At 35.5% G+C, this 12,411-nt stretch overlaps 1 protein-coding gene across 1 annotated transcript in view; it reads right to left on the reverse strand.

Moving 5' to 3' along the window:
• IPO11 (importin 11) overlaps nucleotides 1-12,411 on the reverse strand; it is a 69,903-nt gene that overhangs the window by 51,862 nt on the left and 5,630 nt on the right. The window contains 9 exon segments of the mRNA XM_009083871.1: nucleotides 1-2; nucleotides 4-76; nucleotides 1,486-1,678; nucleotides 3,003-3,073; nucleotides 4,675-4,723; nucleotides 5,575-5,633; nucleotides 6,034-6,166; nucleotides 7,811-8,014; nucleotides 10,830-10,902. The exon segment at nucleotides 1-2 is cut by the window's left edge and continues 72 nt beyond it. Coding sequence (XP_009082119.1) covers nucleotides 1-2; nucleotides 4-76; nucleotides 1,486-1,678; nucleotides 3,003-3,073; nucleotides 4,675-4,723; nucleotides 5,575-5,633; nucleotides 6,034-6,166; nucleotides 7,811-8,014; nucleotides 10,830-10,902 — 857 coding nt within the window.

Consider the following 12,411-nt stretch of genomic DNA (forward strand, 5'->3'; position numbering starts at 1 on the left):
CATATTTCTGTTAGTGTTGGGTATGTGAAGAAAGCTGCCTTTAGCTTGTGTGCTTCAAGGGTTTCAGGACTGCTATCTGAAACAAAACATGGAAAATTCCAAATTACAATTCACACAGTGGTTTAATGATCAAAGAGCAGACTAGTAAAACTAGAAAGAAATCAATAAATGCAAAATTCTTATCCTCTGTGACAAAAAGAAAAAACATATTTTTATGGCAGATTTTAACAGGCTTTCAGATGGTACTTTATATAAGCAAGTTAAACTCACAAATTCATATACTTTTAAGAGAGTTCTGTAACAGCAGAATTAGCCTGAAGGATTGTCAGGGCTTCTCAAAGTATTTAAATGCTTCTCAGCTACTAGGATGATGAAAAGAAAAACTGTTTACCTTCTGCCTTGGGTTTTTTTAGCATTACTGAATTTAAAAACACAGAACTCAAAGTTTCACTTATACCTATTCAGAAAGTTTGCCCAAATACAAACTTAGAAATCACCTGGGGTTTTAGGAGTTAGTACTGGTGAAGGAGAGCAGCAATAAAGCCAAATACTGTATGCTGTACAACCAACACAAACACTGTATGTCAGTCAGAAATTAAGAAAAATTAATTTTCTAGTTTTTTGTAATCACCCCTTTCTCAAAAAAATCAAGCTTTCATCAGAATGTGCTACATTCCTCTTGTTTCAAGTGACTACATTTAAATTCAAACACCACCATGTACTTCTGCAAGCAGAGATTTGTTAATAATCAATGGATTTAGGCCCTTCTAAACTATTAGAAAATAACAGAGTAATAGTGAAATACATTAATATTTTGAAGAACGTTAAACACTGCTTTTGTGTATTCTTTCTGGCACATACCAATATGTTCATGATTTTTTTTTCCAAGTCTAGAAAGAGAATGCTAAGAGTTATCTAGTCATTGCCACATGTCAGACTAATGTGGAAGGCTGTGGTGGTTTTTTAATCCATACACACAGCAGTGTATGAAGTTTCAGAATGAAACACAGAGCTGCAAAGCAGGACATATAAACTGCTTTATATTCAACTGCATCTCAAATCCACTGAGTTTCCATATTGCAGAGTACTGGTGTTAGCTAATTACAGCAAATGTCCCATTTTATCGAACATTTCTCAAGGGAAAGATGCAACAAAGTGGTTGATGAAAATAAACCAAATTCCATACCTCAGTACTTTTTAAAATTAGTTTAACAAAAACTAAAACAATCTTAAAAAGAAAAGATATTCATGCTCCTTTTATATTTAAAATTCCTTTGGCAAGTCATTATCTATAAACATTAATATTTAAAAAACAGAACAAGAGAATACATACGAATAATACATATAATGTACAAGACAATATAGAGGCAGAAGCATAATACATTACTAATTATTAAACATTTATGAAAGACTTATACTGTTGGGAAGAGCTGGCAAAACGTTTCTCAAGGCATAAAAAGTGTTTTTAGCAAGTAGCAGCAGTACCTTCAATGTTTTTGGATGGCTTGTATGCATAATTTTTTACAATCATCTTTATGAGATTCATGCATTGTACAATGAACTGCTCAAACACAATTCCTTCACCAGCTTCTGTGAAAACATAGGTTACAGAGAACTCCAACGATCTCTGAATCAAAGCAGTGAATGAAAAAGGATGTTGATCCAAGAAGTCCAAAAGCTAAAAAAAGGGAAAAAAAGTAAAAAAAAAAAAAGGTAAAAAAAAAGGGAAGTAGAAAGCAAGAAAAATCAAAACATTTTTTGTGTGTGTCTTATTAAATGCTTCCATAAACTAGTTATCAAGAACAAATGCAAATTTAGGTAAAATTACAGAGGACAGAACACAGACAGGAAATTGGGAAGAGATCTATATCAATGGTTAACAGAGCATTATTTAATACCAAAATTCTTGATTTGTGTTCAAAAATACTCTTTTCTATCAGTTTGAGGAACAATACCCATTTTCAACTAGACAGCTTGCTATCAGTAAAGAAAATATATCAGCCTTACTTAAAGCCATGAACATTTCAGTAGATAATCATCTCTATTTTAAGTAAAAGAGGCATGATGGATATCACTTTATTTTTTCCTCCCTCCACTGCAGCACAAGCACTTGCTTCCAGCTATTGGTCTAAAATGCACTAGTGGAGTCCTTTAACCTCCTTTACTACCACAAAAATGCCTAAATCTAAATTCTTGCATCTGAATTTCTACAGGTGGTAAATTATCTATTAATCATCTGTTTTCTCTTCAGAGCTATGAAAAACAATGCACATTTGCTTGTTGTTTCAATGTAAGTACTGTGACAAAGACCAAAAACATTGAGTCAGAGCACCTTCAGTTCAGCTTTAGTGAAGCTGACAGGTGCCTTCCACTTCAAATAATTAGGCTGAATATTTAAAATACATTCATGCCCCCTAAACAGAGTCTGACAACAATGGGAATTCTGCAGGTTTTATAACCTTTAAAAACAGAGCAAGTGATAATTCTAAAATTAACTTCCATTAACACATGCAATTAATGGTTGTACAGAACTAGCTGACAACTCCAAATGTGTTACATAACACAGAAGTCAGAGGGGAAGAGAGTTTTTTGTTAATTTTCTTTTGATAAACTAAAGTGGCAACTGAACTACTTAAAACAGATAAACTTCTCATCCTCACTCTTCTTCATTCAGAGCTGTTAAATGTTTTTGCAAAGCTTCCAAAACTCTTCTCTAAGCAAAATTCTACCTACATAATTTACTTAGGGAATGTACTTAGTTTTGTTTGAGCTAAGGAAATAAAATGTTCATTGCTGCAACCTACATTAGCGTGAGTAAACAGACAACCATTTCATCAGAAATACAGTTCATAACAAAGAAGCTTTAGATTGCAGGACCTTTCATTTCTTTAAAAGATCTGAAACCTATTCACTTTAAGGCACATATATATACACATATCTGGAAGGGAACTGCTTCTGCAGAATTATAAACTATTCAGTAGCTGAATGGAGAATTTACTTACCACTTTAGTGAACAGAATTATAGTCTTTTCTAGACGATCTCTGCATGTGTTTTCTGCTCTTACACTTCTACCTGGTAAATCAGATAGTTAACAACTATCATTTTTTCTGCCTTTCCTTTTCTTTCTGGATAGCTAAGTTTTAAATATTAATGCTGGAAAAGAACTTATTTTTACTGTAGTTCAGGCATTACGTCAGCCAGAAAAAAAGTTCCATGGCAGAATAAATTCAAAGCCAAATTCAAGGAAATGAGCACTGGAAGAAAAAAATCTTTACTCATTTCTGTCATCTGTAGTGAAACCAACTCTATTTGATCAGACTTAAACAATTGGAACATCATTACAGAAAAGTCAATGATGAAAGACAGTTAAAATAATGCAAGAAAATGCTAGTATAGACACAAAGTAAATAAGCACCTAAAATATGAAAGTTTCCTTTTAATAAAACTATTGTATATCCCTACTGCATAATATTATGTGCTTATCTAGAAATTCCACCTTAAAGAACAATTGACTATGGACAAGAGAAAATATTCTGAATTAGAAAAAAGCAACAGATAAAGCTTGTATAAAATAAACTTAAAAAAAACCCCAAACATAAAAAGAGCCATAATGAAGGCATACAGGCAAAAAATCATGATATAATAAATGTAAACACTAATCCTATAAGGTAGTTGTACCAGCTTTTGCAACAACTTATTGATCAGAAAAGTGGAAATGGGAAGGTTCAGCACAGTTAGTGTCTTAGGGTACTCACACCCTGGAGTCCTCATGTTCTAGGGGACTACAATAATCACCATGCTTCAGGATGGCCCTCAAATCAGTCTATTCAAATTAGGCAACTATCTTGTCAAAAATGAAAAAAGGGCCAGGGAGAGCCTGACTATAGTATAGTAGAAGGGGCAAATGGTGGCAGTTTCCATCTCTCCTAGAAACAAAGCTCAAAGCCTAGATCAGCCCCTGATCCAAGTAACTTAATTTGCATCAAAAAATTCTTTCTACTCAGTTTAGACACCTGTTCTCAGAAAAAACCTGCTGAATCCTAGAATGACCTGAAAGGCTTCAAAGAACGAATGGCTCACACCAGGTCTATGACAAGTGGACACTCAAGGAAGGAGGAGTGATTTCAGAGGCAACAGTGTTGAACATCTCCTCTTTGCTTGCTTCAGGTAACTTCCCTACCACTACCACCTGACAGTTATGCTTCTGATTGTGTTGACCGTGTTAACCTGTGGTTGCCTGTCTCAGACTATGACTCTTCCAGTTATAAAGCACCTAGAGTTGAATATAGTCTTTGTTTCCATTTGACACATACCAAAATATATCACAAACTCTGGGAAACAGAAAAAACATAGAACTCTCCCAAAGAAGAAAACCCTAGTTAATCTGGGTTTTAGCACCGTCTCCATATTTTACCATGGATAACTTGATGACTTTAGATTTTTTTTTCCCCATTGGCATTATGACACCAAATAAAATTCTGGTAGTCTGTTTGTAAGACACTTTTACTGAATTCTTCTCTGACAGTTTCACCAGCATTTAAAGTAATAGCTTTGCACTTTTAAAAAAACACCCTGCACCTACATGACTATTGATGATACACTAAACTGTATCAGGTTTTCTTCCAGCTTCTAATGTTTAACAACTAATATAAAGGAAAAAAAAATATACTTACTACACTCCAGAAACTGTTTCAGGCGTTCAAACACTGCATGTAGAAAACCCTGAAAAACAAAAGTATATGTTTTTAAAGATGAAGTTTATTTTGCATTGTATTGTACCAAACTGAAGTCAGCTCAGATGTCTTACCATCTCAGACAGGACCTTATAATTTTTAACTGAACCATTTGATTATTTTGGACTAACAATTTCCTTGTGAAATTAATAATCAGTTACCAAGCAGACTGCATAGATGATTCAAACTGACCTTATTAGTATCTCACAAACAGCACAGCATCTCTAGAAGGAGGGACAGGTAACTATAAACATATCCTTTAAAATATGCTTATCCAGTTCTACCCTGTTCTCAACTTCCTAGTTTAGGACGTAGGTTATAGATAGCCAATTCCTCCAGCAAAGCAAGCAGAATTTGGGGTTAAGAAAGGTGCTTGGGTTTCTTTCTCCCCAGACTCTCCCCAGGCTGCATATCACAGGTTTTTATCTCAACCAAACCAATTTTATCAACAAAATGTGCCAGGACAAATATGGCATCTCATTCCTCATTAAATTCAAATATGCTTTTAAATGAGGGGGGAGAGAGCACATGTAAGACATCTTTCAGTAAGCAACAGTAGTGTCCCCATCAGGTGATGTGAAAATTGGAAGGGGTACCTTTCCTCTCTTTAAACATGATGCCATCAGTGTCACAGTGTTTAGGATCTATCTAGGATCAGACAGTTCTTAACTGATGGGAGGACAGCTTTGAGAGCATTTTGCTTGGTCTTCCTTTACATAACACAAATGTGTGCCTTTCAGTTTTCAAACATAGCTCTAACAACTGCTGAATCATCACAAAACATTTCCAATCTAGAACTAGAAACAGATACATGTCACTTACCATCACCCCTACACTTACCATCACCTCTGCATTCCAGTGAGGTTCCACAAAGCCATGGACTGTTAGTTTCCGAAGCACTAGGAAAAAGGAATAGTTTTGTAGCTATTTATCAGCTCTTGTTTCAGCATATTTCAAAATACAATTACAATTCCAGCTGCTGTGCCTTTATTCCAACTCTACATTTTAAAAATTCATTTTAGGCCTCCGGATGCCTCAACCACCCCTAACATTAACCTTGCTGAAATTACTTTAAATTTTGGTACATTTTGAGTAAAATAATGAAAAGAACTCCAAGAATTGCTGAATTGGGAAGAATTCTGAAAAAAACTCTAAGTGTTCAATCTCTGAATGATTACTGCTTTTCCCAATGGGCATGGCTTCATTTGAGAATGTGAACTATTACCAAAGAACTCTTACTCATTCACTGTGAATGAAGTTATTTGTTTCCTTATATTTAACATCATTCTACATTACTACCTTTCAATGACAACAAGGTCCTTTCCAGTGAATTTGCAGCCGCAGCTTCATCCCCTGCACAAATCTGCTGTAGGAATGTATCTGTATGATGATTCCACAAGGAACATGCAAAGCTATAAATACTCGATGTAAGCTGTAAAAGGAAGAAAGATCAAGTACATATTTGGTTTCCTAAATTCTGCCATAGCATAATAAATCCCTAAATTCTAAAGGCCAGTTTAGACTGTTAAATTATTTAATCCATCTTCTTCTATACATGTCATGGGCTACAATGTTTAATTTGCTTCTTTGTTGTACTATGTTGTATTGATCCAAAGATGTTTTCCAGAAAAACATCCAGTCTCAATTTAAAGATGTTATGATAAGACTCACTGGTTTCCGTGAGTACTTGGTCTATGATTCTCACCTTAAAGGTAACTAATGAGGGTTCCTTTCTTACCTGATTTTCATTAAGCACAGCCACTGGCATATAATATGGTATGAGGCTTCAAAAGACTATCAGCTGTCCTCATCACCTCTTCTCCCACAAGGTTAAAACTGTCTATCTTACAGCATAGTTGGTATCTGAATCAGTTTACTCTGGGACACAGTCAGCAGTTACACACCTCTCTCTAATAAAAACAGTGTTGAACAATGCCTACACCAAAACTAACTTTATTTTGTTGATAGTTGCAAATGCTTTTTCCCTCAAATTATTTAAAATGCAGAGTGACAAGTTTCTAATAGTTTCCAACCAGGCAGAACTGAACAAATCTTAAATTTAGTTCATGTTATAGTTCCAAGCAGTGCTTACCTGATAAAGATATCTGAATTATAAACAGAAGATAGATAATTTCTCACTCAGTTATGGTAACGCTTGACAGGTTCACAGTTAAGGAAGTCTGCACTTAGTCTGCCACACCTTACATCAGTGGAATCAAAAGCACATGACCTGTTTATTTGGTTCCTTTGCTGAGTAAAGTTTAGTAAAGGTCCTATTTACAAGAGTCAGTCTTCAGTGCCTCAGATGCCTGACAAGTACTATTTCACCTTCATGGTTACACAGACAGAAGTTTGTTCTACATAGACAAACAGGTAAACCTCCATAAATAAGTCTTCATTTACTGTGCTTATACCCTTGTTTAGAATACAGGAATAAAGTAAAACTTTGAAAACTCAAATATGATGCGTTTGAAAAACATGTTTAACTGACTAAATTCAGTTAACTGCACTACATTGCTGCCTAACTCCACATGGGTTTGGAGATGCACAGCCTGCAGACAAACCTAAAACTGTGTTCTAATCAGTGGACTGTTACAATGGAGAATGTAAGCTGCATGAGACAAGATCTGGTATTTGCATTCACATCTTGCCTTCTAATTAACCTGCAGAGTTGGTCTGGAAAAACCACAAACACATTCCCATTGATGACACAGAACAAAAGCATGGCAGTATGGAAGACTAAAAGACAGTATTTTTTAATTACCACCATAAATTCATATAAAGTAAGACCTGCTGTGCAGCATGCTAAGGCTGATACACAGATTTCGTTCTGCAAATGAAGCTCTGCTTCTTTACACAAACAAAAACACTCAACCTGCACACAAAACTAGTAAAGATCTCAAAAACATTTCACTTAGAAACTGACTTCCAGTCATAGTACACATATACCTACCAACATAAGAGCACTTCTGTTTCAACTGCAGGCAAAGTCCACACACATGACACTAATGCCCTGCCAGCTAAGCTCATACAACATGTGGTTTGAAGGCTCTACAATATTCATCACACTACTTACATCATAGAAAAGTTTTCTGTCTGCAGCAAGGCGTTTGGATGCCAAGGTCTTTGTAACATGATAGAAGGTAAGTAGTGCTCTGTGTTGCTGTAGATCATCCTGCACCTTCACAGATTCCACTAAAGTAGGTATTAGTTCTGGCCATTGCCTCGGGCAGTCTACCCTGGCCACTTTAGCAATCAGTACAGAGATCTGAGTAGCTATCTGCAAAAAAAAACCCAAACAAAACAGAACACAGACACCACAATGTCAAAGAGCATTTAGGAAATGTACAATGCTGAAATTAACAGCCAAATAAAACCTAATTCACAAAAGACAATATGGATTGTTAGATTTTTGTGTGCTTTCTCTCAAGCTATTTTTAAGTCTGCTGAATGCAAATAAATGTGGACAAAAATATTCTAGTTTATGTTTATAGCAAATAGTTACATAAAATGCTAAACTTGATACCTTGATAAAGACCAGTAAATGTATTTGTTCTAGAAATCACATGGATGAAGAAACAGATAATTTGGAACCCCTTTTTACTTAGTGATCTTTTCTATCACTTTCCATGAACTGCTGAATCCATATTTTCCTTAAATCTGCTATACCTGAGTTTCTGCTTTTAGAGTCCCAGACGCATCTGTCAGTAGCTCCATCTACTGGTCCCATCCCAGTAAGTGAAGCTGATTCTCTCTCGTTCCAGATCCTCACACCACAGCCCATGTTCACCTGCACCACTCCCACCATCTGACTTTGGCTGCTGGCCCAACATCCCACTCACATCTGTCTTGCCAGCAGCTGGCACCTAGTCCTTGTCACGTGCATGATGAACAGAGGAAGATCACACAGCCAGACAGGTAAGGGATGCAATTAGAAGGCAAGACAGGTGGTGATGAGGTGCAGGGTTTGTTCAGACATGGGTGCAGACTACCCATGGTGGGGAAGAAGTCACCTTCTTATGCTACAAGAATGAATCCAAGCAATTTAAAGGTATAAGAGGGAATAGCTATGCCCTCCTTTACTGCCTCCTCAGCTGTTTCATCTGGAGTCAAACCACGCCTCAAAGCTTTCTACAAGATTGATTCCTACTAACTTGCTTAGGGAGGAGAATTGCTTTAGGAAAATTACATCAGTGTTTGCAAGGAAGAGCTGGGAGTCTTACTTATTTCAGATCAAATGATGTCAGCTGGCAGGGGGGAGCAATAAACTCCTCTCCATGTGTGATACAAAAAGCAACCTCTCCAGGGAGGCCAAGAGTACATTTTCCTTGAGGACTAGCTTTTTAAGGGGAAATAAATAAATAAATAAATATGCTGTCATACATTTCAAGGAGTATTTTGTTCCTCTATTCCCTCCATATGGTAAATCTCTTCAGAGGGCATGGAAATTACGCTCTCAACATATGGTATGTTCTCTTTTTCTTCTCCGCCTCCCCTGGAAGTCAACTTGTATCATCACATCTCAATACTATGTCTAATTCTAACATTTTTTGTTGGGTTTTTTTTTTCCTTATTACACATACAAGAGTCATATTTTTTTCTGCTTTCAATGATGCAAAAAGCACGAGTCAAGAGCAACTGTGCTATGAACAATCTGCGACTGGAAAAGAGCACTGGCTCATCAGGAACACAGGATATCAAAACTCAGCTATATCAAGCAGGCTGGGGACTAAATGAAAGGTTTCTCTGAAATGAAACGTCAGAATGCCTACAACTCAGCTTGGGGAATGAGGGAGAAAGAAGGGGAGAGGGACTCTAAACACATTTCAATATCCTACACAATTGTTTGGGCAATTATTTAGACTGTTGGCATACAACCAAAACAAAATCATCCACATCTTAAAGCAGGCATCCCAAAAACATCATAAGGACACACAATAAACACATAAAGCCTTTGAAGTCTTTAAAACATCAGTTATAAAGGTTCCAATCTCAGCTACAACTATAGTCTCAGAACTGCAGACCTGTGCATCAGCAGTGAAATCTATAAATACAAACCTATAGAACCTAACTATAAACCTTTATAACTGTATACCATGCTATAGTCTTAGCAGACAAACTGATTAAACACTAATGAAGGTATGGAAAAAATTATTTATAAAAAGTTTGAATTGTTCTACATACAATACAGTTGACACCAGATTTTTATATCTAATTTACCTATTTATATATGTAAAAAACATGCCAACTCTTCAAAAAGAAATATTTGATTAATTTTATGTAACCTAGTAGAAGCATAAAGGACACTTTGTGGTCCAACATGACATGTTTTGTAGTTCTTTTTGATTGAAAAAAAGAAGCAAGTTATATTTTTTGCACTGAAACTATACCAACACTACAAATTTTAAAATATTTTTAAAAAAATTAGCAGAAAGAAGACTGATTCACCTAGCATAGGCATATTTTGAGACCTTAACATTAGTTCTATGCTTAATATAACAAAAAATTCTTATTCTAATCAAAATAGCAGCTTATAATTAGTCACTTTATGTAAGACATGACATTATCATCCTGAAGATTTATTATGCTTATTTAAATTCATTAATGCTGTCACTAGACATGTGACATGCTGCTTAGGTGGGTTTATAAAGCAGCAATCTCAACAGCTCATGCCTGCTACACCATCACCACCACCACCACACTTCCTTGTGTGACCATACTGGGAGTCAGATCAGAGAACAGACACAGCTGAAAAAACACCCCAAAAATCACTCAGGGAAAGGTTATTTTTGAGATAAATACATTCCCAACTAAATGGTTGCATAAAAAGCAAGGGACAAAAACTGCCACTGCAAAAAACAGGCCAAAAAAAACCCCACCTGAAAACCAACCGAAACACAAAGAAACAAAATATTTTTTCCAACCCAAGTGATCCTCTAAGCCTATGAAAAGGCCTCACTTCTACATGAAGACCTGTCTGAAAGGCAATAGGCAAACTGCAATTTTATTATTATTAAACACTTCACAATGAAAGAAAACAAGTTAAATACCACTACAAATATTTGCTGGGAGAGGAATAAGCATTCACCACTAACCTGATTCACTGGCTCATTAAAGCTGGCGATAAGTCCAGCTCGCAGTGTAGTTTTTTCTTCTTCAGAAATAGCACTGTCAGGATATAATTATTAGAATGTTATTTAATTTTCGATTTTGTAAAAAAGCTATTAATTCATATGTTAACTATCAAAAACAGCATCAAAACTATCAATAGAACATCATCTGTTTTTCCACTGTCTCAACTATCTTTTAAAAGAGAAGGAATAGTGAAACAAAGGTTTATGAGGCCTTTTAACCTCAGGTTTTGAGACCTGAGGTAGCCTTTGTAAAGACAAATGGCAAAAGAGAGAGTTCACAGAGTAAGATACACAGATATATAATGAAAAAAAAAAGGAAAACTGTAAAAATTACAAACTAATTGCTATTAGACAATTATTAAGCAGTTATTACTGCTGGGACTGATGATCTGAGCATGAATTTGCTCATGTATACCAATGGACAATGACAAAGAGATGCCCAGAATAAGGCAATCACAGTGTCAGACAACAGCTCTTTTTGCAAAAGCAGTAAGTCCTTTCTATCACAAATCGTTTTCTTCAAGCAAGTCTTATATTTACACTCAAAAGTATGGATCGTGTCAAAAAAGTCACAGTATATCACTCCTCCACTACTTCAGACTGTATAACTCATGCAGTTGTTTAGATTAATCTGTTTCACCAAACATTGCGATGATTTAGAAGCATAATGTAAACATAACATCTCAATTAAGAGTTAGTGGCTGGAAATTAAGATTAAGCACACCAACACAACCACTTCCCTTCTGTCTGAGCTCAGACACAGACACGAACTTACTATCTTCATATACTGAGTTTTAAAACGATGCCTAAAGCTCCCTAAAGCACAGCTTCCGCATCAATCTGGACAAATACTGAATATTCATCTCAAAATAATGAAAAAAAGAGACAGGATTCACCATAATATCAAACACAGTAATATTCTAGTTTTCACTTTTTTTTCATCCCTGCATATAACACAAGTACTCACTATTTCCTAGGTTAAAGACATCACTCAAAGTAGAGTACACAAGGGGGAAATTCATTGTTACACTGGTGACTCAGAACTGTAAACTAAGCCTTATTTTCAAAGGAAATTTATAGCATTCAGGAACCACATTTAAAGGAATTTTATTTTCTTAGGCTTTAAGATTTTTCTGCATAACATTAAATTATGCCTAAAAAACATCTTGGGTTAAAATTTACAAACATCTCTGCAACAGTAAATGTTTTTCTGCAGGTAATTCTTTAATATATTAACCTAAAGCCACTAATGATGTTTTAGGAAAATAAATTGTTGTGGCCCTTTTTTTTTCATATGAAAATGCAGTGTGTAATTTCCACACATGCAGGCATACTCTAAGTGGTTTATAAAACTCAAAGCTCTTATGAATACAATTAAGAAATCTATTCTAATTAAATGTAGCCTGTACAATACCTCACTTTCAGAGGTAACAGAAAGCACCTAAAACCTGGTTTGTAAAGAAAAATAAACCTTGTTCTAGTCTATTATTTCATTTACCTTGCTTGTGAGCTTGTGAGACACCTTGCCTTAATTTGTTTTTCA

Source organism: Acanthisitta chloris, unplaced genomic scaffold (genome assembly GCF_000695815.1).
Source record: "Acanthisitta chloris isolate BGI_N310 unplaced genomic scaffold, ASM69581v1 scaffold5481, whole genome shotgun sequence".
Taxonomy (NCBI): domain Eukaryota; kingdom Metazoa; phylum Chordata; class Aves; order Passeriformes; family Acanthisittidae; genus Acanthisitta; species Acanthisitta chloris.